Raw genomic sequence first — 23,772 nt, forward strand, 5'->3', positions numbered from 1 at the left:
TAGCACATGATGAGTGCTATATGAATTTGTGAAACCTTAAAAAAAAAAACTTAAATTGGCCGGGCGTGGTGGCTCATGCCTGTAATCCTAGCACTCTGGGAGGCCGAGGCGGGTGGATCGCTCGAGGTCCGGAGTTCAAGACCAGCCTGAGCAAGAGTGAGACCCCATCTCTACTAAAAATAGAAAGAAATTATATGGACAACTAAAATATATATATACAAAAAATTAGCCGGGCATGGTGGTGCATGCCTGTAGTCCCAGCTACTCGGGAGGCTGAGGCAGTAGGATCGCTTAAGCCCAGGAGTTTGAGGTTGCTGTGAGCTAGACTAACGCCACGGCACTCACTCTAGCTCGGGCAACAGAGTGAGACTCTGTCTCAAAAAAAAAAAAAAAAAAAAAAAACTTAAATTAACTGGGTTAATTTCTCTATAGATCTTTCAGATCCTTATCCATATACCTTTTTAGATCTGTTATAGCAAATATGTATATACAATTTTGTTTTTTATTCCTTCATGTAATGTGTACTGATGCAGTGTCCATAATTATAATTTATAGTGATTGCCTAAAACAAATTACAAAGTAATTGCCCAACAATGCAGTGAATAAACAATGGACACTGACACACTGGGTTATCAAGTATCACCTTTTGCTCCCACATCAGTCTCATACCTATAGGCAATAATTTTTCCACCATTAGTAATCTCATTTACTAATCTTTTCTAAGGTTAATCTTGATAAACAGTAAATACACCATTCAATGCTATTCTTTTCTTAAATTCAGATTTAGTATTTCATATTCTATTTCTTAAAGGGCACCTAGATTCTTCCCTTATAGTAGCAAAATCTATAATTATGCACAAAATGTTATTGTAAAGTTTTCCAACCAATACTTCAGCGTGATGAAAAACAGTGTATTTCCAGTCAAAACACTTTTCTCGACATAAAGGTTTTTCCCTTAATTCATGGTGATCTACAAATAGGTGAGAGCTCTTGCTAAAAGATGCCTCATTCCCCACAGTCATGTTCCTCAAGTATGTATTCCTGGTGGACCGTAAGGGGCGTTTAGAGTTTCCTTCACTGTAATTATTTGATGTTGAATAAGGGCTACATAACTGCTGAAAGCTTTTCCCTATTCCTTTCATTCATAGGATATCTTCTAAGATATTTTCTATTAAATAATAAGGGCAGAAGTCTCACTGAACTCTTAATGAAAATCTTCCCCTCTTGATTATTCTTACAGGATTTTTTTCAATGTATTATCAAATGTACAATAAAAGAAAAACCTCTTATCAATTCAATTCAGTTTCTCTTCGTTGTGATTTCTCTGGTGTTGAAGTAGGGCTGAGTGCCCACAAAAGGCTTTTCCACATTCATTGCATATAAAGCGTTTCTCTCCACTATGCATTCTCTGATGAATAATAAGAGAAGAATTCTTACAGAAAGCTTTCTCACAATGATTACATTTGTAGGGCTTTTCTCCAGTATGGTTTCTCAGGTGTACAATAAGGGAAGAACTCTCATTAAATGCTTTTCCACATTCATTACACCTGTATGGTTTCTCTCCAGTATGAGTTCTCCGGTGTGCAATAAGGTGAGAGCTACAGTTAAAAGATCTTTCACATTGATTACATTTATATGGTTTCTCACCAGTGTGAATTCTCCTATGAGCAACAAGGTGACAGCTCTGACTGAAGGATTTTCCACATTTATTGCATTCATAGGGTTTTTCTCCAGTATGAGTCCTTTGATGCCTAACAAGGTGAGCCATCTGGCTACAAGATTTTCCACATTTATTACATTCATAGGGCTTAATTCCAGAATGAATTATTTCATGTTTAGTGAGGGCTGAACGTTCTCTGAATGCTTTGCCACATTCCTGACAGTTATAGGGTTTCTCTCCTGTGTGAGTTCTCTGATGGGCAATAAGATGGGAGCTCCAGCTAAAGGATTTTCCACATTCAGTACATTTATATGGTTTTGCTCCAGAGTGAGTTCGTTCATGTTTACTAAGGGCTGAGTAATCTCTAAAAGCCTTTTCACATTCATCACATTTAAAGGGCTTCTCTCCAGTATGCATTCTCATATGGGCAATAAGATGGGAGCTCCAGCTGAAAGATTTCCCACATTCAGTACATTCAAAGGGTTTCTCTCCAGTATGAGTTCTCTGATGTCCAATAAGATGGGAGTTCCAGTTGAAAGATTTCCCACATTCATTACATACGTAAGGTTTTTCTCCTGTATGAATTCTCTTATGTACAATAAGATGAGAATTCCAGCTGAAGGCTTTTCCACATTTATTACATTCATAGGGCTTTATTCCAGTGTGAGTCCGTTCATGTTTAGTAAGGGCTGAACGATTCCTAAAAACTTTTCCACATTTATCACATTCATAGGGTTTCTCTCCAGTATGAGTTTTCTTATGTTGAATAAGGTAAGAGCTCCAGATGAAAGACGTACCACATTCATTATATTCATAGGGTTTCTCTGCAGTGTAAGCACTTGTATGTTGAGTAAGGAAAGAGTCATACCCAAAGACTTTTTCCCACTCATTGCATTTATATGTTTTCTCTACAGTACCAATTTTTTGATGCTCCATAAAGGATGAGAAGTAAAAGATATTCTCATATTCTTTGTAATCATACTGGTTTTCTCCAATATGAAGTCTTGGATGTTCATTAAATGATGGGCTCTGGTTAAAGATTTGATGGCATTCCTTATATTCATAGAGTTTTTCTCCTGCATGCATTCCTTTATGATCACCAAAATGTATTATATGATTGAAAGATTTAACAGCATCAGTACATTTGAAAAGATTATCTCCGGTTTGCACTCTTATAGGGTGAACAGGTTGAATGGACTGGTAGAAGCCTTTGTTATAATCATTATTTTCATAGGTAATCTTATCTGCATACATTATGGCTGAGTTACATCTCCAATTTTCAGCATGTGTATCAGGCTTATAGAAATGTTCTATCTGAGAAACTCCCTGAGATGGAACAAAGTTTAAGTTCTGGCTACACTCTGCCCCAAGTTCAGAGAATTCAGAGCTTCTTTGAGACAGTACTTGCTTTTGCATGAAGACCATTTGCCTCACAGCTGTACTCTGGTTCATGTGGTACATTTCTAATTGGTCTTTACATCCCAAAACTTCTAACCTGGAGAACCAAGGATCATTCCATATGTATCTTTCCAACTTCATGCCATGGGATTGTTCTTCCTCAAAAATGCTCTGTGTTGGGATCAATGCTTTGCTTTCAAGATTTCTCATCCATTCTGAAATAGACAGAAAAAAAGTTGTGAGAGCATAGAAAAAGGCTTTAGAATAGAGTGAGAAAGGTGAGATTTATTGTCTATATTATCAAAAAGGCAAGTATGAATTTCTTTTCTAATACAGACTTGGAACCCAGAGAAAGATCATAATCAGGAAGAAGAAAATAGTAAAAAGTGAACACTAGTTAACCAGAATACATAGTGTGTGTTGAAAACTAATAAAATCACTTAAAAGTACTTTCTCATGAAGAGGAAGACCAGAATAATGGTGTGCAGGAAAAAGTTAACTCTGTGGGCCTGAGTGGCTCAAAACTTGCACATTCCCAAGATGGCCTGTTTCATGACTGGCCCTTAGACAACTTCTGGGAACTGAGATCTTGGAATGTTCTAATAAGAATGTTTCACATGCTCAAAGTATTGAAGCACACTGTGCCAACTTCTCTAGATAGTTTGTGCAAACAGTGTCATTTATAGTGAGTGAATGCCTGCTTTTCTTCTGGAGGGTCTGGAGTTTCAGTGATTGCAATGAAGTCACATAGGCACTGTGTGCCTAGATGACCAACCCCTAATAAATACCCTGGATTCCTAGGCTCAGGCAAGTTTCCTAGTAGACAATATTTCACACCTGCTGTCACAACTCCCTGCGGAAGGAATTAACTGTGCCCTATGTACCTCCACTGGGAAAGGACTACCGGAAGTTTGCACTGGGTCTAATTCCATGCGCCTTTTCCCTTTACTGATGTTGCTGTGTATCCTTTTATAGTAATAAACCATAATCCTGTGTATTATGAAAAAAAGCTCAACATCTCTAATCATTAGGGAAATGCAAATGAAAACCACAATGAGATATCACCTAACTCCAGTGAGAATGGCTTTTATCATAAAATCCCAAAACAGGCTGGGTGCAGTGGCTCACGCCTGTAATCCTAGCACTCTGGAAGGCCAAGGCAGGAGGATCACTTGGGGTTGCTTAAGGTCAGTTTCAAGACCAGCCTGAGCAAGAGCAAGACCCCGTCTCTACTTAAAACAGAAAAAATTAGCCAGGCAACTAAAAATAGAAAAAATTAGGTGGGCATGGTGGTACACGCCTGTAGTCCCAGCTACTGAGCGTCTGGCACCAGAGACAAGGCAAGAAAGTATAGTTTCTTCCTCCTGGAAGTTACAATCTATGTGATGAGAGGACATACCAAACAGTGATGAAAAATACACACGAAACATCACTGAGAGATTGTGGGTTGTATGTGCTACATGGGTAGGAAATCAGAAAAAGAGATCAGCACTAACAGAAGCAATTAAGAATGGTTCGAACAAAAGAAACAACATTCAAGCATGGTTCAGATACAGACTGCTAGTTCAGCATTAGCAAAGGCATGCATGATGCAGCCAACCTGTAAGGAGAATAATCAGGATGCCAGTTGGATGAACTATAAGGAGCTACTCAGGAAATGAGAAAAATAGAAAAAATTGGAAGATCTTGAAATCTGGTTGTTTTGTTTGTTAAAAGGCACTACAGGTTTACTGATAGGAACCTCATGATGGAAGATTTCAGAAAGATGAATCTAGAAATAACATCTGAGGTGGCTAATAACAAGTATTTCCTCATCAACTGGAGCTGGATTTTTACCGGGAAGAGGTTTGACTTAGGGTGATGGTGGAAGCTGAATGACACCACTGACATTTCAGAGAAAGAAAATGTCAGTAACTAGAAGAGAGATTACTTCTTGGAGAGGAAAGAACAGGAAGTCAAGATGACTTCTCCATCTCTAGGTTAGGGGAACTGAAGAAGGCTAGCACCATAAATACACCTCAGAGAGATGGGAAAACATCTAGAAGGAATAGAAGAGATTCCTGTTCTATCTACTGAGATCAAGGAGACTATTAAGATGCTTTGTAAAATGGGAGAAGTGCAAGGATGGAGGTGTTGGAACCACAGGGCTCAGGATGGTAACTGAGAATGGGCAGCACTGAGGATAGAAGAATTAAAGATAATGGAATTCTTGAGTTCTTAGAGCAAGGTTTCCAATTTGAATAGGGGGCAACTGGTAAGACTCTCCCCAAAAGTTCCCTTCATTAGAGTGGGTGGGAGATGTCCAACTTCAGGACTCCAGAAGAGGCTACGGCATATTGTCAAATTAAAAATAACAAGGCAAAAACAGTATATATAGTATTCCACTTTTGGAAAAGTAATAACTAACTACAATTCCTTTATGCTTGTAGTTGCATAAAGAAACTTTGCAAGCACACAATAGAAATCACTGTAGAAAGTGATTAGTTGGGGCAGAATGTCAGTGAAAATGACAAAGTAAGGACATCTAAAATTTTACCCCTCCATAAAAGCAACTAAAAAACTGGCAAAAACTGTCACAATCAATTTTTTTTTTTTTTTTTTTGAGACAAGATCTCACTCTGTTGCCCAGGGTGGAGTGCAGTGGCATGATCATAGCTCACTGTAGCCTCAAACTCTGAGGCTCAAGCAATCTTCCTGCCTCACAGAATCAACTTTTTCAAAATTCTGTAGATTATCCAAAGCTTTGCACCTACCAGGGAGCATTTATTCAAGAAAAATAACTGAATTTCATTAAGAACAGACTAAGCTTTGTGGCATTTTAACTAGTCCCATCTCTGGCTCCCCAGCTCAGCAGTAGCCTTTGAAAATAACAGCCCCCATTTCTGGTACTAGAGTGAGCTGAACAAAACTGAAGCTTTCTCAAAACCTCATTCCCAAAAACACAGTCATTACTAGACCTGCCTGGTGGCTCCCTGGAAGACCCCACTGGACAGGCTTATCTGTGTTTTCCCTGGAAAACTCTGACAGTAAACTCACGTAGTGTTAAAAGCCTACAGGGAGAAGGTACCTGTCAAACACTTATAGACAATGTTGTAAAGTCACCATTGCCTGAGGTGATGGCATACAGGTGGGTTCAACAACACACTAACCAAAAAGATGAAAAGGAATAGCTGAGGAATGAGATGTCCTGAGGACTCTGAAAAGCTCCAGCCTATAAGGCCACATGCATACACATCGTAATTAAATTACCAAAAGGTAAAGCCAAAGAGAGAATCCTGAAAGCAGGAAAAAAGAAGCACCCCACATACAAGGGATCCCCAATTAGATTAACAGCTTCTCATCAGAAAGCATGGAAGTCACAAAGAAAAAAAAAAACTGAACCAAGAATTCTATATCCAGCAAAATTATCCTTCAAAAACTAAGGAGAAATCAAGAGAGTCCCAGATAAACAAAACCTTTCAGGGTTTGATGCTACCAAACCTGCCCTATAGGAAATGCTAACGGGAGTCCCTAAGGCTGAAATGAAAGAACACTAAATAGTAGGTCAAAAAACACCAATAAAGGGAACTATATAGGTAACTATAATAAGACAGTGTATATTTTTTGTTTGTAACTCCTTTTTTCCTATGCTTTAAAAGACAACTACATAAAGCAATAATTATAAATCTATGTTGATGAACACACAATGTATGAAGATGTAATTTGTGACATTAACAGCATAAAAGTAAGAGTACAGAGCTATACAGAAGGAAAGTTTTGGTATACTATCAAAATTAAATTGGTATTAATCCAAGTGAGATTGTTACAAATTATATGTCAACTGTAATCCCCAGGACAAATACTAAGAAAATAACTCAAAAATTTATAGTAAAAGAAAAGTGATTACCTGAGTGTGCGCCTCTGTGTGTTGCTCTGTGGGTCTATGTTTGGTGGGTAAGAGTAATATAGATAACAGCAGGGAGTATAAATGAAATTTTTCAGCTTACACATTTCATGTAGCTTTGAATTTTTTTGAACCATGTGAATAAATTACCTATATAAAAAACCTATTTTTGTTATTTTTTTTTTTGTTGTTGAGACAGAGTCTCACTTTGTTGCCCAGGCTAGAGTGAGTGCCGTGGCGTCAGCTTAGCTCACAGCAACCTCAGACTCCTCGGCTTAAGCGATCCTACTGCCTCAGCCTCCCGAGTAGCTGGGACTACAGGCACGCGCCACCATGCCCGGCTAATTTTTTCTATATAGATTTTTAGTTGTCCATATAATGTCTTTCTATTTTTAGTAGAGACGGGGTCTCGCTCAGGCTGGTCTCGAACTCCTGACCTTGAGCAATCCACCCGCCTCGGCCTCCCAGAGTGCTAGGATTACAGGTGTGAGCCACTGCGCCCGGCCTTTTTTTTTTTTTTTTAAAGAAGTACCTGTGGCCACAGGCTTTAAGTTTGGCAACAGAGGAAATTAGAAAAAATTTCAATGTAGGTAAGTGAATGAGAAGTAACCTTAGAGAAAAGGACAGCAGAAAATATGAAAGCCAACAAGAAAGCAGACGTCAAGGGAGAGAATTTGCAGCATACAAAAACTGCTACCTTATTAATAAGGTGGGGCATCTTTGTTCTAAATCAATAGCAGCAAGAAGGTCAATACAAGGAGGGAGAAAGCTCCTCTAGCAAGAATTCTGAATGTATCTGAGGATAGTAACTCCACATGGTCTTAGCCCATTTCTCAAAAAGGAGGCCTTGGAGGAAAGTTCCTTGCTCACACCTGGGGCCTACCCTCACCTGGACAAGTGCTTTGAGGATATGCTTGCTCCACCGACCATGGCTCTTCTCCTTGCTCCAACAGGGAGATGACCTCGGGCTTGGTGATCTGATTCCCTACGCACGGAGGAAAAACATGGGACTTGTATAATGAGGCTTTGGGGCAGCCAAAGAAAGCTTCCCTTGCCTACTCCTCCCTGTGACTTCTCACTTGGGCAAAATAAGCATGGCTCCTCCCGCTCTCCCACTTTGTGCTTCATAAGCATTAGGAATTTCGTCCCTGAACCTCAGGGCTCAAGATCATCTCAGCCCTGCTGAGACACCTCCCTTGCCTCCCCAATGAGCTTTTAAACATGGAATAGCTAAAAGCATTGCAATGGGAACAGTTTCATTTACTTGGGTAGCAGCCGCCTTACCCACAGAAAGCAGGTGCCCATAGGTCTCCAGCATCACATCACGGTACAAGGTCCTCTGAACAAGGTCCAGTTGTCCCCACTCTTCTTGGGTGAAGTCCACAGCCACATCCTTGAAGGTCACTGGTTCCTAAAAGAGCATACATGTTCCTTTTTAGCCTGGGGCCATCCCCTCCAATATTTCTGGGGATGGAGTGAGGCTGACAACCCTGGGGAGAGGAGACAGGATGTAGAGGAACTGTCCTAAATATTCAAGATTCGGACTAATGTGCCTCAGGCATCACTGAAAACCCCCAGGATCCCACATCTGGGATGTACTCTTAGAGAATCAGATACCTGGGCCCACAATAGCCACAGCAAAGATGAGGAGGCCTCTCCTAAGAATCTTGCCCAATTCTAGTGTGGACAAGATTCCCACCTGGGCAATGACGACTCCTCTGGAAATATAGCATTTAATATGGCCCGGACCAGAGTAGAAAGAGGCTATTAGCACTGGTTTTGGGCCAGAGACCCTGAGGCTGGAGTCTTTGGTCCAACATGCAGATCTAGGACCTGGAAGGGTGATCTGAACATCCACAGGCTGTCTTCCTGGCCACAGCAGAGAAGCTTCCATTCCCAGATCATCTCTGTTCAAGGACTGGAGCTAAGGGTGAGCATAATGTCCCAGAGCAGCCCGGGCCAAGGAGAGTCCGTTACACTTGCTGTCAAAAGCACTTGAGTTAAAAGTAATCCAAACTGATGTTTTTTTGAAAAGTGAAACCCAGAAAACTCACTGGAAAACTAGAGGAAAATAATAACAATAACCTAAGTCTGATGTTTGCAATGGACATATCCCTTACAGTCCTTTTAAGAAATTGACTACAGCCTCAAGTATCTGGGCATTCCTGGGGCAGAGTGGGGAGTGTGTGGAGGTATGCTGCAAGCCCCACAACCCCTGTTCACTCCTCAGCCCCCACAACCTATACACACACTATGGTCCACCCCAGCTTCTGATCACCCTCCATCACCAGTGCAGAATCAGCCCCGAGACAAACACCCACTGATGTCTGCACAGACTGATAAATGTGCAGTACGTGTTTCCATTCCAAGGATCCTCTGGACCTCTACTCCTCCCTTTCACAGCTACATCACTTCTCTTCTACCCGAATGTGGCCTTTCCCATGGCCCTCCTTTCTGCCCCTCCTAGTCACTGCGTATAAACCGAGCATGTCACCTCTGATATGGGCCAGCCCTTGCAGCTAGGTCTTCAATGTTGACTTTCACCATGTCCACCTGAACTGTTTCCCCTCCACCTTCACATAACTGGTTTAAAACAAAGAACTGATTCTGTCCCCTATGATTCTCTTACCCAGAAAAGTCAACTCCTGCTGACACTCCACCATGCTCAACCTTATTGTAGCCATGGGGAAGACAGTCCATCCTCCTGTCCATGGCTAAACTTTGTCTGTGTCCCACCCCCTCAGAGACTATGCCCTGCCAAGAACCATCTCTCGTATCTTCGCATCCCCCTTTAGAGATGTTTCCTCCAACCTTGCCAACTACCCCCCCCCATGACAGTCAACTTCCTACACAGTACATTCCACCCTCACTTCCCTTTCCTTGTCTTCTAGCCTTTACACCACTGCAGTTCCTTCCCCGCCTTTATTATCCATTTTCCTATTCCTTGGCATTGGAAATTTTTTCTTTATTCATCATTTTTGTTGATCTACAGTGAAGCATTTTGGGGCAATAAATAAGCATTAATTCTATGATTCTTATTTACACCAAGCTCTCACCAAGATCTCCAACGATTTGTGATTGCCAAGCCCAAAGTTCAATCTCTGTCTTCATCTTCTTTAACCTTCTGCAGCATTTGAAAGTGCTGACCACAACCTCCCTCTATGAAACACTTCAGGGTTAATGCCAATTTCTTGGTTTTCCTCTTACAGACCTGCCCAGACCTAGTACCCTTGATTGCTACTGCTTCTACATTTTGTGGTAATATAAAGTGTTTTAATTTAAATATAACATATGGACAGAAAAGTGCCTAAAAACAAAAAACCCAAGCTCAATGCACTTCCGCAGAGCAATCACACCTGTGGAACCGGCTGGGGGCTGTGCTTACTGTCCAGCATGCTTCTCGCCCTGTACCTGTCTGATACCACCTAAAATCCCTGGGCATGGCAACTTCTTAGATGGCTTCAGTGTTCACCTACACTTACCATCGTCCAAACCCACACCATAGCAGCTGTCAAGCTGGTGAACTGAACCAGAAATTTATTTCCCACCCCTCCCAAGACCCCAATGAAATCACCATATGTTTAAAGAGGAATAGAAGAATTACATCTAACAGACCCAAGTGGCATGAAAATTTAGAGTGGTTCTGCAACCCCTAAAGAAATAGTGGACAATGACAATGATTGTCAACGACTGCTAAGCCACAGGTGAAAGGCAGACAGGGAGCTTTATAATGGAGGGATCAGTCTGACAATACCTGCACCCACTAATCCATATCATCTGAAAGACACTGTGTGCCCACCGATGCAAAATAGTAGGAAGGACCCAGCACCACCTACAGAGTATTCTTGCCAAAAATACCAAATGAATCTACTTAGCCTTCTAGTTCAACTACCAGTTTACAGGAGATGAGGTAAGAGAGGAACTCACTCAATGACATCATAAAAGCAAAAATCAGGCAAGCTAACAAGACAAAAGACCTAGTCTCCTCAGCATGCAAAGCACATGCAATGTGTGGGCTTTGTTTAAATTCTGATATAAATGACACAACAACTGTAAAAAGACATTTTAGGGACAAGTGGGAAAAACAGAACGTGGACTGGGTATTAGGTAATACTAAGGAAATATTGTTAATTTTGCTAGGTGTGATAAAAGTATTGTAGAAGGTATGTATCTGTTAAATATATACACAGAAGTATTTAAAGGTGAAATGATACAATTCTGAGATTTGTTTTAAAAACTCCAGTTCAAAAAAAAAGGTCGTGTTGGAATAAGATGAAAAGAAAGGCAGAAAGCTGAAAGCTGACAGTTGCTGAAGCTGGTGAATCTGAGTGTCTGTGGTGGGCTAAATAACACGCCCCTCTCCAAGGGTGCCCATGTCCTAATCCCTAGAACCTGTGACTATGATCTTAACGATAAAAGATGTGAATAAATTAAGGATTTTGAGATGGGGAGATTATTCTGGATTATCCAGGTGGGCCCAATGTAATCACCAAGGTTCTTGTAAGTGAGAGAGGGAGGCAGGAGGGTCAGATAAGGCAATGCAAGCAGAGTTTGAAATGTTGGACTTTAAAGATGGAGGAAGGGGCATGGGCTAAGGAATGAAGGCTTCAAGAAACTGGAAAAAGGAGGCAGATTCTCCCCTGGAGCCTCCCAATGGAACACAGCCCTGAGACCAATTCTAGACTTCTGAGCTCCAGAACAATAAATTCATGTTGCTCTAAGCCATTAAGTTTGTGGTAATCGGTTACAGTGGCAACAGAAAACACAGGGTTAATGTTCTAGTTCTACGTTTAGGTTTAAAAAACTCCTAAATAAAAAAAGGTTTCTTTAAAGAAAGTAAAAGAAATAACCTAGCCAATGAAGAGAATGGGCCATCAGCACCCAAAGTTCCACACATTCCTGCAAGGTGCAGATCAAAGTGAGGCTGACCAACTCAACACAGCAGAGGTGACCCCAGCCCCTCAAGCCAGGAGCTGTCCACAGGACCCAGAAGAGGCAGGAATGAGAATAAGCCTGAAAACAGATGTGACAAAGGCCTGTCATCGGGACAGCTTTGCCAGCCCCCAGTCTGCTGGCAGCCCTGCACTCATACCTGGGCAGAACTCCCAGGAGCCTTCTCAGGCTCAAGTGTGGGAGGTTCTCAAGCTGCCCAGGTGAGTTGAGACCTCTTCAGTCCCACATGGGGGGAAGCGAATGGAGTCTGTAGCCTGACAGTTTGTACCCACCAAATTGAAAGCAGAACTGACCTGCTCATCCTGGCCCACCCAGGCACACAAGGCCTAGAGCAAGCCTTGGGGAGAGAGAGTGCAGAGGAGTGGCAGGCACCCATTAGGAACGAGACCTGCTCAGCTGCAGCACAGGGGAACTCCCATAGCCTCACAGCCCGTCCCTGGCAAACATGGACTCCTGCACACAAGGAACACTTGCTTCACAGGTAGAGAGACCGAACTCAGTGGCCAAGAGGAAACAGAATCCAGACAGCAGCCACATCCAACTTTCAATGAGCTGTAATTCCTATTTTCAGATTCTCAGACCAGAGAGATTTCAGTATAAAATGGGCAGGATGCTACAACACAGGCTCTCTGAGAGAACAGGAAAGAATGCATAGAACATGAAGGAACAAAAGACACAGCAATCAGTCCAGTAGGCCCCAGAAAGAGTTCTCTGGTGATAAGATTCTGACTGCCATGCCCCTACTGCCTGCCAAGAAAAGGACATGGAATATAAAGAGATGAGAGACACAGCAATTCATTCAGGAGATCCATGATCTAACAGACGACCCCAGAAAGAGAATATCAAGGAAAAGGACAGGAGGGAATTATTATTTTTTCAATAACACAGGACTTCCCAGCTACTTGGGAGGCTGAAGTGGGAGGACTGATGGAGCCCAGGAATTTAAGGCTGCAGTCAGCTATGATCATACCACTGCATTCCAGCCTGGGCAACGGTTCAAGACCCCATCTCAATCAGTCAATCAATCAATCAATAAATAGCACAGAACTTCTAAAAGACACAAAAAACACTAGCCATAAACAAAGACAGATACATTTGACAAAAACATACCAAAAAACATTTGACTGGTAAGACACTACAAGTGGAGACATGCTACAGACAGGAAGGTAATTTATATATGGCAAAGAATCAGAATCCACAATGCATGTGAAATACCCACATAGTCTCTAGAAATCTAGGAATAGGGGGAGACAGAGAGAGAAGGAAATACACATGGCCAATAAAGATATCCAAAGATATTCAACCTCACTGGCAATCAAGGAAATGCAAATTAAAATAATGCAATACACCTTTTTGGTCTTGAGGTAAGCAAAAATTAAAAGACCTGATAATGTCAAATGTCAGCAAAGATGCAGGGAAATGGGCACCTTCTCCCACAGCAGGAAGACTGAGAAGTGGCTAGTAATACTGAAAACACACACACCCTAAAATCAAGCAAAATTGTGCTTCTATAGATATGCCTGAACACTAAACATGTGCACAAAGTCGAACTACAGAAATGTTCACATAGCTTTGGTTGGAATAACAAAAACAATGGGGGGAACAGGGACTTATAAGCCCATCCATAAAAGAAAGGATAAATGGCGAGGTGCACTTCCCTAGTGGATACCACCTGGTAGTGCAAAAGGAATGAATCTGACCTATCTATATCTATCAACATAGATGGACCTCAAAGTTGAACAAAGAAAGCTACAGAAAAACATGTAGAAAAAAATTTCAAAAAAACAGGCTGTATATGTTATGTTTATATAATCTATGTATGGATATGAAAATGGATTAGCTGTGTACACACTGAATCCATGAACAGTCACCTGAGAAACGGTGGGAAAAAATGTTATTGAAGACTACGTAAAAAAAACAAAATATAAGAAAACATTAATAACTGTTCAGAGTGATGGGGATGGTATTTGCTTGTTTATTTTTTATTTTCTATAATTATGAAATTTGTCAAATTTTAAAATTAAATAAAAGGAAACACTTCCAGAATTGAAAAAGGAGACGTTATCAAACTGGAAGGCCTGTGGACTAAAACAGCAGGAAGAAAAAACACCCCCCAGCTGAATATGCCCCATGTTGGGGCCCACAAATCACAGACGCCTTACCGCAGGGATGCTAAGAGGACACAGTAAATACCTTCAGCCTAGAATGCAAAGGAAAATGAAAAACCAAGAGGCTAGAAGGAAGACATGATGGAAGACAGGCACCTAGTCTCATCAACCGTGGAGATGAGAGGGGCACTCCAAGGGTAGGAGGAGAAATGCAGGCTTCACTGTTACCTGCTGAGGGGTGAAGATGCAGGAAACAGAAGGGTACCCGCCTGAGGAGGAGAGAGCCCCTGGGTTCCAAAGGTAACCCTTATGAGCTGAACTTGCACTTACCAATCATATCCTAGGATGACTTGCCAGATGTTTCACCCAAGTATTCTTGCACATATGCATTCTCGCACATATCACTTTGTACACACGTATAAGCATTTATCTAGGCATTCTAAAGCACTTTTTAGAATCTGCTAACATATCAGCCACATGTTTAAACCCTGTGAGGGTCCAAAGGAGAGACTAAGGGTGTTGGGCTGGGTCTCAGATATTTGCCAGGGATCTTGCCGAGTTATTCAGTGAGTTCCTTAACAGTTGGCCCCTTCATGGAACCTGGGGCAATTCAGATGGTCTCTCTGGTAGAATTTCATTATTAATATTTTAGTACAAGCTCTTTGCAGGAAAGGAAAATGTAACTAGACTGTGTACATCCTCAATTTTAACCAAGAATGGGACCAGAATGTTACTGGTGTTTGATGTACATTATGTTTGTAAAGCAGAAATCCTTGGTGGATCATTACAGAGGGGTTTGAGAACATTTTCATATTTGGGATGCTAGCTGGGGGTTTTACATGAACTGGGATATTATCACTACTATTATTCTTATTATTTTCCCCTATTCCTCAAAATAATGGAATCCAGGTTCCTGCTAGCTAAAACTTTACTATCCAACACACTTCCAAGAATGGACTATTCCGATAATGAGGGAAGACAGCATTTGATGTTTTCATCAGGTAAATGCTTTATTTCAATAAATATTTAACCTGGAGGGAACAGTAAAAGGACATGGGGCTCATTTGTGTTCCTGAAGATCTGAATTAAAAACTCACATGATTCAAGTCTGAGTTTCCCACAGGGAAAAATCCAGAGTGTGTCGGGGGCACCAGGAGCATGTTCTCAGAAATCACAACTCTTCAGACATTGGAGGGTGTTGTTACTTTAATTCTGTTTTATTTTCTCAGCATTAACTCTGATAATTCTCAGAAACCCTTGTGTAAATTAAGAGTAGAGTATAGCAAAGTGGTTAACAGGGCTCCTTCACAGCATTTTATTACAGCTAACTTCTGTTCCCACGAGACTGATTCAGGGCTAGTCTTTCAGCCTAGCCTAGCTTCACTGCTGATGATTCTGTTATAGGATCTAATAATGACTGTACCTCATAACAGCAGCAAACCTCACAGTCCAATTCTGATGCTAGACAACCACCACCCTGCATCACGTAGTTCAGGCCCTTCTGCTTCCAGGGGACAGCAACACTGCCATGTGGGGACAGAATATGTACAATGCATTTCATCCACCAGCTTTGAAACTGTGGGTGGTTTTATTAATTTTTTTTTAATTTGGGAGGAGGCATAGAGATGTTATTTTAAATATTTTTATATCACAGTATCTGACATTTGCTTGATTCATTGTTTTAACTTACAAATAAAAGACATAAATAAAGCCAGATGTAAAAGGCCACATATTATATTATTTCATTTATATGAAATGTCCAGAATAAGCAAATCAATAGAAAGTAGATTAGTGGTTGGTTGCCAGGGGCTGGGGGCAGGGGGAATAGCAAGTGACTACTAATGGGTATAGGATTTCTTTTTGGGGTGGTGAAAATGTTCTAGAATTAGATACTGGTGATGGTTGCACAATTCTGCAAATACACTAAAAAAACCACTGAGCTGTATACTTTAAAAAGTAAACCCTATAGTATATGAATAATATCATCTCAATAAAGCCATTATTAAAAAAATGTTAAGTGTCTGCCTCTGCTGAGGATGCTGGGCAGGGGAGGATGGAGATGACACCTCTCCCATACCAACTCCACTGTCTTATTTCTCTTGGGAGCCACCCTGTGCCCTTACATTACAAAGCCCCCTTCTCTGACTTCCTTATACCTCTGTAATCTTACTCTCCTCCCCAGCTCCCAGGCCACGGTCAGACTGAAGTCTGAAATGCCAACCTGCTTCCCACAGCTCCTTCTCCCCACACCCATCAGGGGAATCTTACCAGCCACATTCTGGACCCTGGTGCCTCCTGTTCCCAACACTTATGAGGCTCTTTATTACCACCAGGATGGAGAACAAATTCTGCAGCAGGCATTCAGGGTTCAGCTGGATTCATCCTGGCCTCTCTAGCCTAAAATCTAACTGGGATCAGTCTTCATCCAAACACTGGTCACACAGTGTGCCTGCCACCTGGCCTCCCAAACACACACTGTGGTGTGCTACAGGAGGTCAGACTCCTGCTCACCAGGCTGTACCCATCTGGCTGACACATTTCCTTCACCACTTGGCCCAGGCCTCCCAGGCAGCCTCCCACTCCACAACATAAGGATCCCAGCTGCTCTGTGCCTCCAAAGACCTCTGCGCAGACTCCGTCCCATATCCCAAGGCATCAGTCGGCCTAAGCTCCTGCAGGGGTCGGGACCTCCCTATATGTCTCAGGCTTCTTATGTCCCGCACTGCATCTGTGGCCCCAGGCAGGCTAGGAGGCATCATTATCTCAGTGAATAACCTGTAAAGAGGTCTGGGAGTTCTTCAGAGTGGTAGCTCACACCTGTCCTTGTTCCCCTCACAGTAAGCCCAGAGCTCGGTGCACAGCATCAGCCTAAATAAGGCACTGAACATGTGAATAAAGATGGGAGAAGGAAGGAGAAGGGGGGCTGACTGCCAAGAGGGCTGTCCCTCATCAACCACAATAACCTCGGACACAGTTGGGGCTCAGCACTGTGGAGACGCTGATAGACAGCAAGGCTCCAAGTCATGAAAAACTGCCTGAATTCTCCTTATTTGCAATCAGGAAGCATTAACTTCCAGCCAATTCCTTCTTTACTCAAATTCTAGCTATTGTAAATTGAGGAACCACATGGATTGGAATGGCCAGGGATAACCTGGACACTCATCCTTTGGGAATAGGGCAGCCCTTCAGGAATAAGTGGAAGCCCCATCTCACCTGGACCTGGGCTGTTGGGAGCCCAGTGGCCCTCCTCTCCTCCTCGGGGCTTCCCTCCACATGCCAGGCAGGGTCCTGAGAACACAGAGCTGGGGAAGGAAAGAGAAGTCACGGAGGCAGCTCTCCCTGCCAGATGCTTGCCAACATAAGCCCTTCCTCCCCGGGGGCTGAGGAGGGCCAGCCCCTGCCATCCCCCTTGGACATCCTCATTTTATAGACAAAGGAATTAGGGCTCAGAGAAGGTTAGGAAAGTGCCAGAACACATGAATCCTTCACTGACTCCTATGCTGAGGCACCATCTCTGAGAAGCAGTGTCTGTTCACAGCCTTTCTATGCCTGAGCCCTAAATGGCCACACGTTAATTCTCATGCATCCTATCCTTGAGATGTCAACATCACCTATCCCCCAGGAGAGGTTTTCTGTTCTTTCCTTGTTTCAACTCTGTAGAGAGACAGATCTGGACCACAAACCCCGTTCCCTAACGCCCCACCTGGTCCCCAGTTCTGATCCTCAGCTGTGGCAGATCACTGCAGGGAGAGGCCACAACATGGCAGCCAGTGTGCCCTGACAGAAACAAAGGCTCTTGACTCACCCCAGGAGGCCCACGGATCAACAGCTGCCATCCCCCAAGACTGGTCCGTAAGGGCACCTGCACAGAAGGATCAGGTTAGGACTGGGGCACCAAACCTAGTGATTAAAGGTGACAAAATGGAAAAAGAGACTGTCTCACTAGAGGCATGACAAAATTCCATAAACAGAACCCAAGGGCATGTGAAAAAAATCCAACATAAGCTGGATTCATACAGAATACATAGGTGGGTCACTCTTAGAAAATTTATTGATATGATATAGCCATAGAACAATTAAAAACAGAACCCTTTAAATGACTGAAGAGGTACCTGATAAAATGTAACATTATCTAATTTTTAAAAAATGTAAGTAGTGAAAGGATACTCCCTTGGTATCTTCAGTGAATGAAATCTCACTTAAAGATAAAACACATCAATGACATCACACTGAAATTGTTTTTAAATTACAGACCAATGCCATGTAAATGAAAAACATTAATGAAAAAAAAAAAAAAAATACGGGAGCAGTAAAGACAACATTTTGATTGTATGTATGATTGTCTTCTAAGAAACCCCACAAATCACCAGAAAATCTCTTAGAGCTGATGATGCTTCTCAGGAGACAACTATGAAATATATAAAAGTTACACTGTCTTTTACGACAACAGTTTTCCCCCTCTATCACCAGCCAGTTCCAATTCTGACTCCCAATCAGTTCTAGGTCTGTAGCAAGACAAGCAGACCCCTTCCCATCCCTGAAAGTCCTCAGCCCCTCCCCAGCTCTGACCCACAGCTACAGCAAGTAATAGCTAGGTGAGACCCTGAAGAAATAGGATTTGAACTCACCCCAGGAGGCCCATGGGTTGATGGCAGCCATCCTGAAGGATTGATCAGGACTGACCTGACTGGGGGCTTGACCAGGAGCACTGCAATTCCCAACCTAGTGACAAAGTGGAAAAAGACAAAACTAGTCCTTTCTCAAGAAGATCCAGTGGGAACATGGGAAGAAACCCATCCACAGAAGCAACAAAAGACACCTAAGGAGCATCAAAAGAAAATAGAATTTACACGTCAAAAATATGACAGAATTCCTGAAGAGAAATGAAGAGTAATTTGCATAAGCTGAAAAAAAGGGCACCATCCTGGATGAAAGGGTAGAAATTTGTCAGCCATTCCCAAGAGATGGCAGTCACAACAAATGAAACTTCTCAGTTAATCTGGCAAAAAAAACATTGTCAAATCTACCTGCAACCCTCATATATTAGCGGTTGCCTGAAGCCAGGGAAAGAGGCAAATGGGGTGTGACTGCTTAATGGGTGCAGGGGTTTCTTTGGGGGGGGGGGTGATGAAACGCTCTAGAATTAGTGATGAGTACACAACTTTATGAATATACAACGAAACCACTGAAATGTACACTTAAAATTGTTACAGTGATGAACATTATGTTATGTAAATTTTATCGCCCTCACTCCCAAAAAAATCCACTTACAAGGTCCACTAGGCCCAAGTTTGTCTGTCCCCTCCTGGTGTGGAGGAGTCAGAGATGGGCCCGGACCCAGACTCCTAACTCCCCAGGTTCCAGATTTTTGTATAAGGTCTTTTCAGACCTCTCAGTCCTGGGTATATGTATAAAGCACTAAAGACACCCACTGGGCCTCAGGAGCACTGGGATCTGCTCCAAAACTCAAAGCAGACAAACTGTATTTTTGCACTGTTTTTTACAAATTGATAACCCCCCAGCGCCCCCCCCCCGCCCCGGTCACTCCAAGTTTAAAGGAACGCGGGGCTGTTGCCAGCCCACGATTGACGTCTTTCACAGCACATAAAATGAATGTGCACGGATGAGAAATGCCTGTTGGGGAATGAAACGGGGTTATTATTCTCATTAACAGCCTCAGAGGCGACCTCATCACCTGCTTCCCTCCTCCCGCCCCAGATATCCTCCGCAACCCCCGACGCGGATGCGATGCTCCAGGAGCTCGTCCCAGCAAGCGGCCGACCTTACCTGGCTCGCAGCCACCGGTCCCCCCACCCTTGGAAGACGACTTAGCGGGGTCGAGGTCGCTTCGCTCGGGGCGTCTGGCTTTTGTCCCGTTTCGAGGTCTGGCCCAGCCGTGCGCTTGTGAGTCCCACGCGCGACCTCGGGGACAAAGGCGCGCCGGGCCCGACCTCCAGGGCTCCCCGGGTCCCGCCCGGCCCGACGAGGCCGCGCGCCCGTAGGCGGGAGGCGGGCGGGCGGGCCGAGAGCAACGGGGTTGCGAAGCCGGCGCGGGAAGGGCAGGCGCAGGACCCGCCCTGGCGCCGCGCCGGCCCCGACCGCAGCGCCGCCTCTCTTCGCCGGCTCTGTCGACCCTTCGTCCCCGCGGCGGCGGCGACTGCAACCCAACAGCCGGGCTAAGGCCTCACCTCGGCCGCGGACAATGGCTGCCGCTCCCCCGGCGTCGACCGGGACGCGCCGCGGGGGCTGCCGGGAGTGGTAGTCTGACAGCTCACTTCCGGTGTCGGGCCTCGGCACTGCCATGACAGGCGCGCTGCTGCTCCGCCCGCGGTGCCAGCTGCGAGGCGCTGGACCCGTCAGGGCGCTGGTGTCAGAGGCCGCGGCCAGGTGGGCGGTGTTGTTGCAGCCCCAGACCGCCCTCCATCGCGCCGCTGCCCACCTTGAGAGGGCCTGGGTAAGTTGCGGCCCCCGAGCCTCAGTTTGCCCGTCTGTAAAATGGAGGCTTAACGATAGCCGCGTTCACAGTGGGAGCTTGACGGGTCTGAGCGCTTTCTGCGTCCCAGACGCAGGTCTGAACGCTCCGGAGGGATCATTTCACTCATCATTCAGAAGATTGTGAGAAAGCGGCTGCTATTATACCCTTTTTTTAAGATGAGGAACCTAATTCTGAGCTTCCGCTTGCCTTTGAAGTCCCACTTCAAAGGGATCGTTCCCAAATCTCTTTCCAGACGGCAAAACGTTATGGGCGTATTAGTTAGTATCGACCTATTTTGTAATTTTTTTTTTCCCTTGAATCAACATGTATTGAAAGGCGCTTGGGAATAGAGCGGCGAACGGGGCTAAGAAACCTCTGCCTTGGCAGCTGCCATTCAGAGCCACTGTTCAAGATCAAAGACGGGGGATAAAAAGGCTGCTCACCCAGTACCCTTGGGCACCGACCCCCAGCCTCCGGCCCTAACTGACTCTGGAGGATCCCCCACAGCAGAGCACACTTAGACTCCTTTGGGGTCCTCTCGGAGTCTCCTTCCCACTTGTTATAGGGGTGACCCTCTCCCGGTACTTCCTCCCAACCCTTCCTCCTCACTCTCCTTGTCTGTTCTCCTGTCCACCTTCGTTTCCACTGCTCCTAGGGTCTGCTCTGGTTGTTCCCATGCTCAGCATCTCAGTGGGAGATCAACTTCTCATGCACCACCCTGCTTCCTGAGCATTTATTGAGCTCCTATCATGTGAGCCTGGTATGGAGGCTTCCAAGGCAAGTCAGACCTGTTTGCGGCCTGTGAGGATCCACAGTATGTGGAGGTTGACAGGGAAGAAATGAAATAAGAGTGGCTCAATTTGTGTGACTGTGTGCATGTGTGGGTTCCAGAGAAGTAAAGGATCAGCTCTGTTAGGAAAGGGATAGGTGGCCTCAGAAAAGGCATTGTCCAGTGGAAAACACTTAGACTGAGTATCTGACAGATGGAAGAGGTAGTCTAGGCAGAGGAAACAGTGTGTGCAAAGGGCTGGGAGCATGTTAAGAGTTAAGTATGTAGGTTAAAGTTGTTGGAGAAGAGAGTATCAGAGATTGACAAGAGTGGGAGGAGAGATGCAGCTTTTACTATGTAAGTTACAGGGAACCATTGAAAGGTTTGAGGCAGGGAAGTGGTTAGGTTATTATATGTGAGTTTTAACGAAGTAGTGGGGCAGCTAGTATAGAAGAAGGGACTGTAACACGGGGTGATACCAAAGGCAGGGTGGCCATTTAGGAGTCTGGACTTGAGTGAGCAGTGGGCAAGAGAGCTCCTGGAGATATTTCCGCTAGAGTAGGAGGGTCATTTAAAGAAGCAGGCCTGTGGGTTGGGCTTTTATGGGTGGTATTGGCACTCACTGTGGGTGGGCAGAGGGGAGTAGCACTTTCAGAAGGAGAGAAGTTCCAGTAGGACAGGCTGAATTTGAGGGGGAGGCCCAGGAGAGAGGTAAGGTGGAAGGGGCAAGGTGCTGGGAGGGGCCCCAGCTGGCAGGAAGGTGAGCCCGTACAGAGAGCTGCACTGAGGGGAAAGGAGTCTCTGCATGGTACACCCACGCTTCCCAACTCTCACAATCGAGTGATCAAGCGGAGAAAGAGATGCTGCAGAAGAAGCAGTGACAAAAGTAAGAGGAGAGTGTCTCTCCGTTTCCCTTCCATCTCCCTATAGCTCGTCCTCCAGCAGGCAGTCAGGACAGTTTTTAGGATCTCACATCAGGTCCCTGCTTCACATTCTGTACTGGCTTCCCATTGTAGTCAGAGTAAAATCCAAATCCAGTTCAGAGCTTAGAAAACTCAGCAGGGCTGGCCTCTGTCCCACCTCACTCCCCACCTCAATCCCTCAAGCTCATCTGTCATTCCTGCCAGCAATTCCTCCAACAGCGCGAGCCCACTCCTGCCTCACGGCCTTCTTACTTGCTGTTCCCTCTACCTGGAATGTTCTTCCTTATACAACCACAGGGTTATTTTTCTTCTTCATTTGGATCTCAGCACAGATGTCACATCCCAGTAATAGCCAACTCTGACTCATCCTCTCTGATTCTCAATCACATTACCCTCTTGTTTTCTTTATATCAGTACTATCTCAAATCATAATTGTCTTCTACAGAAGCTAACTTTTATAATATGCAGTCATTTAATACCTGCTCCACAAACCTCAGTGTTCATACAAAAAAGGACTAGAATTCATGTCCTAAAGAGAGAGGAGGTAGCTCTGTTCTCGCTTAAGAGAGAACTCACTGACTTTGACCCAAGGGTATCAGGAAACTAGATGAAGAAAAACATCCCTGCTATAGTATGAATATTTTTGTTCCCTTCAAAACTAATGTTGAAACTTAATCTCCAATGCCACAGTGTTGGGAGGTAGGGCCTAATGGGAGGTATTTAGGGCCCTCATGAATGGATTAATACCATTATAAAGGGCTTGATAGAGGGAGTTTGTGTGTCTTTTTTTTTTTTTTTTTCTTTTTTGAGACAGAGTCTCACTGTGTTGCCCGGGCTAGAGTGCCATGGCATCAGCCTAGCTCACAGCAACCTCAAACTCCTGGGCTTAAGCGATCCTCTTGCCTCAGCCTCCCAAGTAGCTGGGACCACAGGCATGCGCCACCATCACTGGCTAATTTTTTCTATATATATTTTTAGTTGTCCAGCTAATTTCTTTCTATTTTTTTAGTGGAGACTAGGTTTCGTTCTTGCTCAGGCTGGTCTTGAACTCCTGAGCTCAAACGATCCTGCCGCCTCGGCCTCCCAGAGTGGTAGGATTATAGGCGTGAGCCATCATGCCCATCCGAGTTTGTGTGTCTTGTGTGTGTGCACTCTCTCTCTCCCTCTCTCTCTTCTCCTGCCTTTTACCATGTGAGGATGCAGTATTCAAGGCCCCATCTTGGAATCATCATCACCAAACTCACCAGCACCTTGATGTTGAACTTCCCAACCTCCAGACTGTGAGCCAATAAATTTCTTTATAAATTCCCCAGTGTCAGGTATTCTGTTATGCTTCATCCTCTAGGAACCAACCTGGGAAATGGGTTCCCCAAGAAAAGGATCATCGATCATTCATTCAATCATCAGCAGACATTTATGAAGCGCCTGCTCTGTGCCAGGCTCTGTTCTAGGCTGTGGGAGGCTAAAGTGAACAAAGCAAACACTCTGTGCTTATGGAAGCAGGAGATAGACAAGAAACATAAATAAATAAATTAAAAAGTAGTTAGAAGGCAATATGTACTTAAGAAAAAAGAAAAAGTAGGACAGAGAAGGTGACTTCATG

At 44.1% G+C, this 23,772-nt stretch overlaps 1 protein-coding gene and 1 pseudogene across 1 annotated transcript; one reads left to right on the forward strand and one right to left on the reverse strand.

Annotated features, from left to right (window-relative positions):
- Positions 1 to 1,294: 1,294 nt before the first annotated feature.
- Positions 1,295 to 19,846, reverse strand: ZNF606 (zinc finger protein 606). Its single transcript, XM_069457165.1, has 7 exons — positions 19,790 to 19,846; positions 18,631 to 18,724; positions 17,808 to 17,864; positions 17,216 to 17,304; positions 8,226 to 8,352; positions 7,831 to 7,926; positions 1,295 to 3,273 (listed from the first exon to the last, which is right to left on the reverse strand). The coding sequence occupies exons 2-7, from the start codon at positions 18,659 to 18,661 to the stop codon at positions 1,295 to 1,297; spliced, it is 2,379 nt and encodes a 792-aa protein (XP_069313266.1). The 5' UTR covers positions 18,662 to 18,724; positions 19,790 to 19,846.
- LOC138374260 (uncharacterized) lies at positions 19,079 to 23,453 on the forward strand (annotated as a pseudogene).
- The last annotated feature ends 319 nt before the right edge of the window (positions 23,454 to 23,772 follow it).

This window comes from Eulemur rufifrons, chromosome 24, assembly GCF_041146395.1.
Source record: "Eulemur rufifrons isolate Redbay chromosome 24, OSU_ERuf_1, whole genome shotgun sequence".
Taxonomy (NCBI): domain Eukaryota; kingdom Metazoa; phylum Chordata; class Mammalia; order Primates; family Lemuridae; genus Eulemur; species Eulemur rufifrons.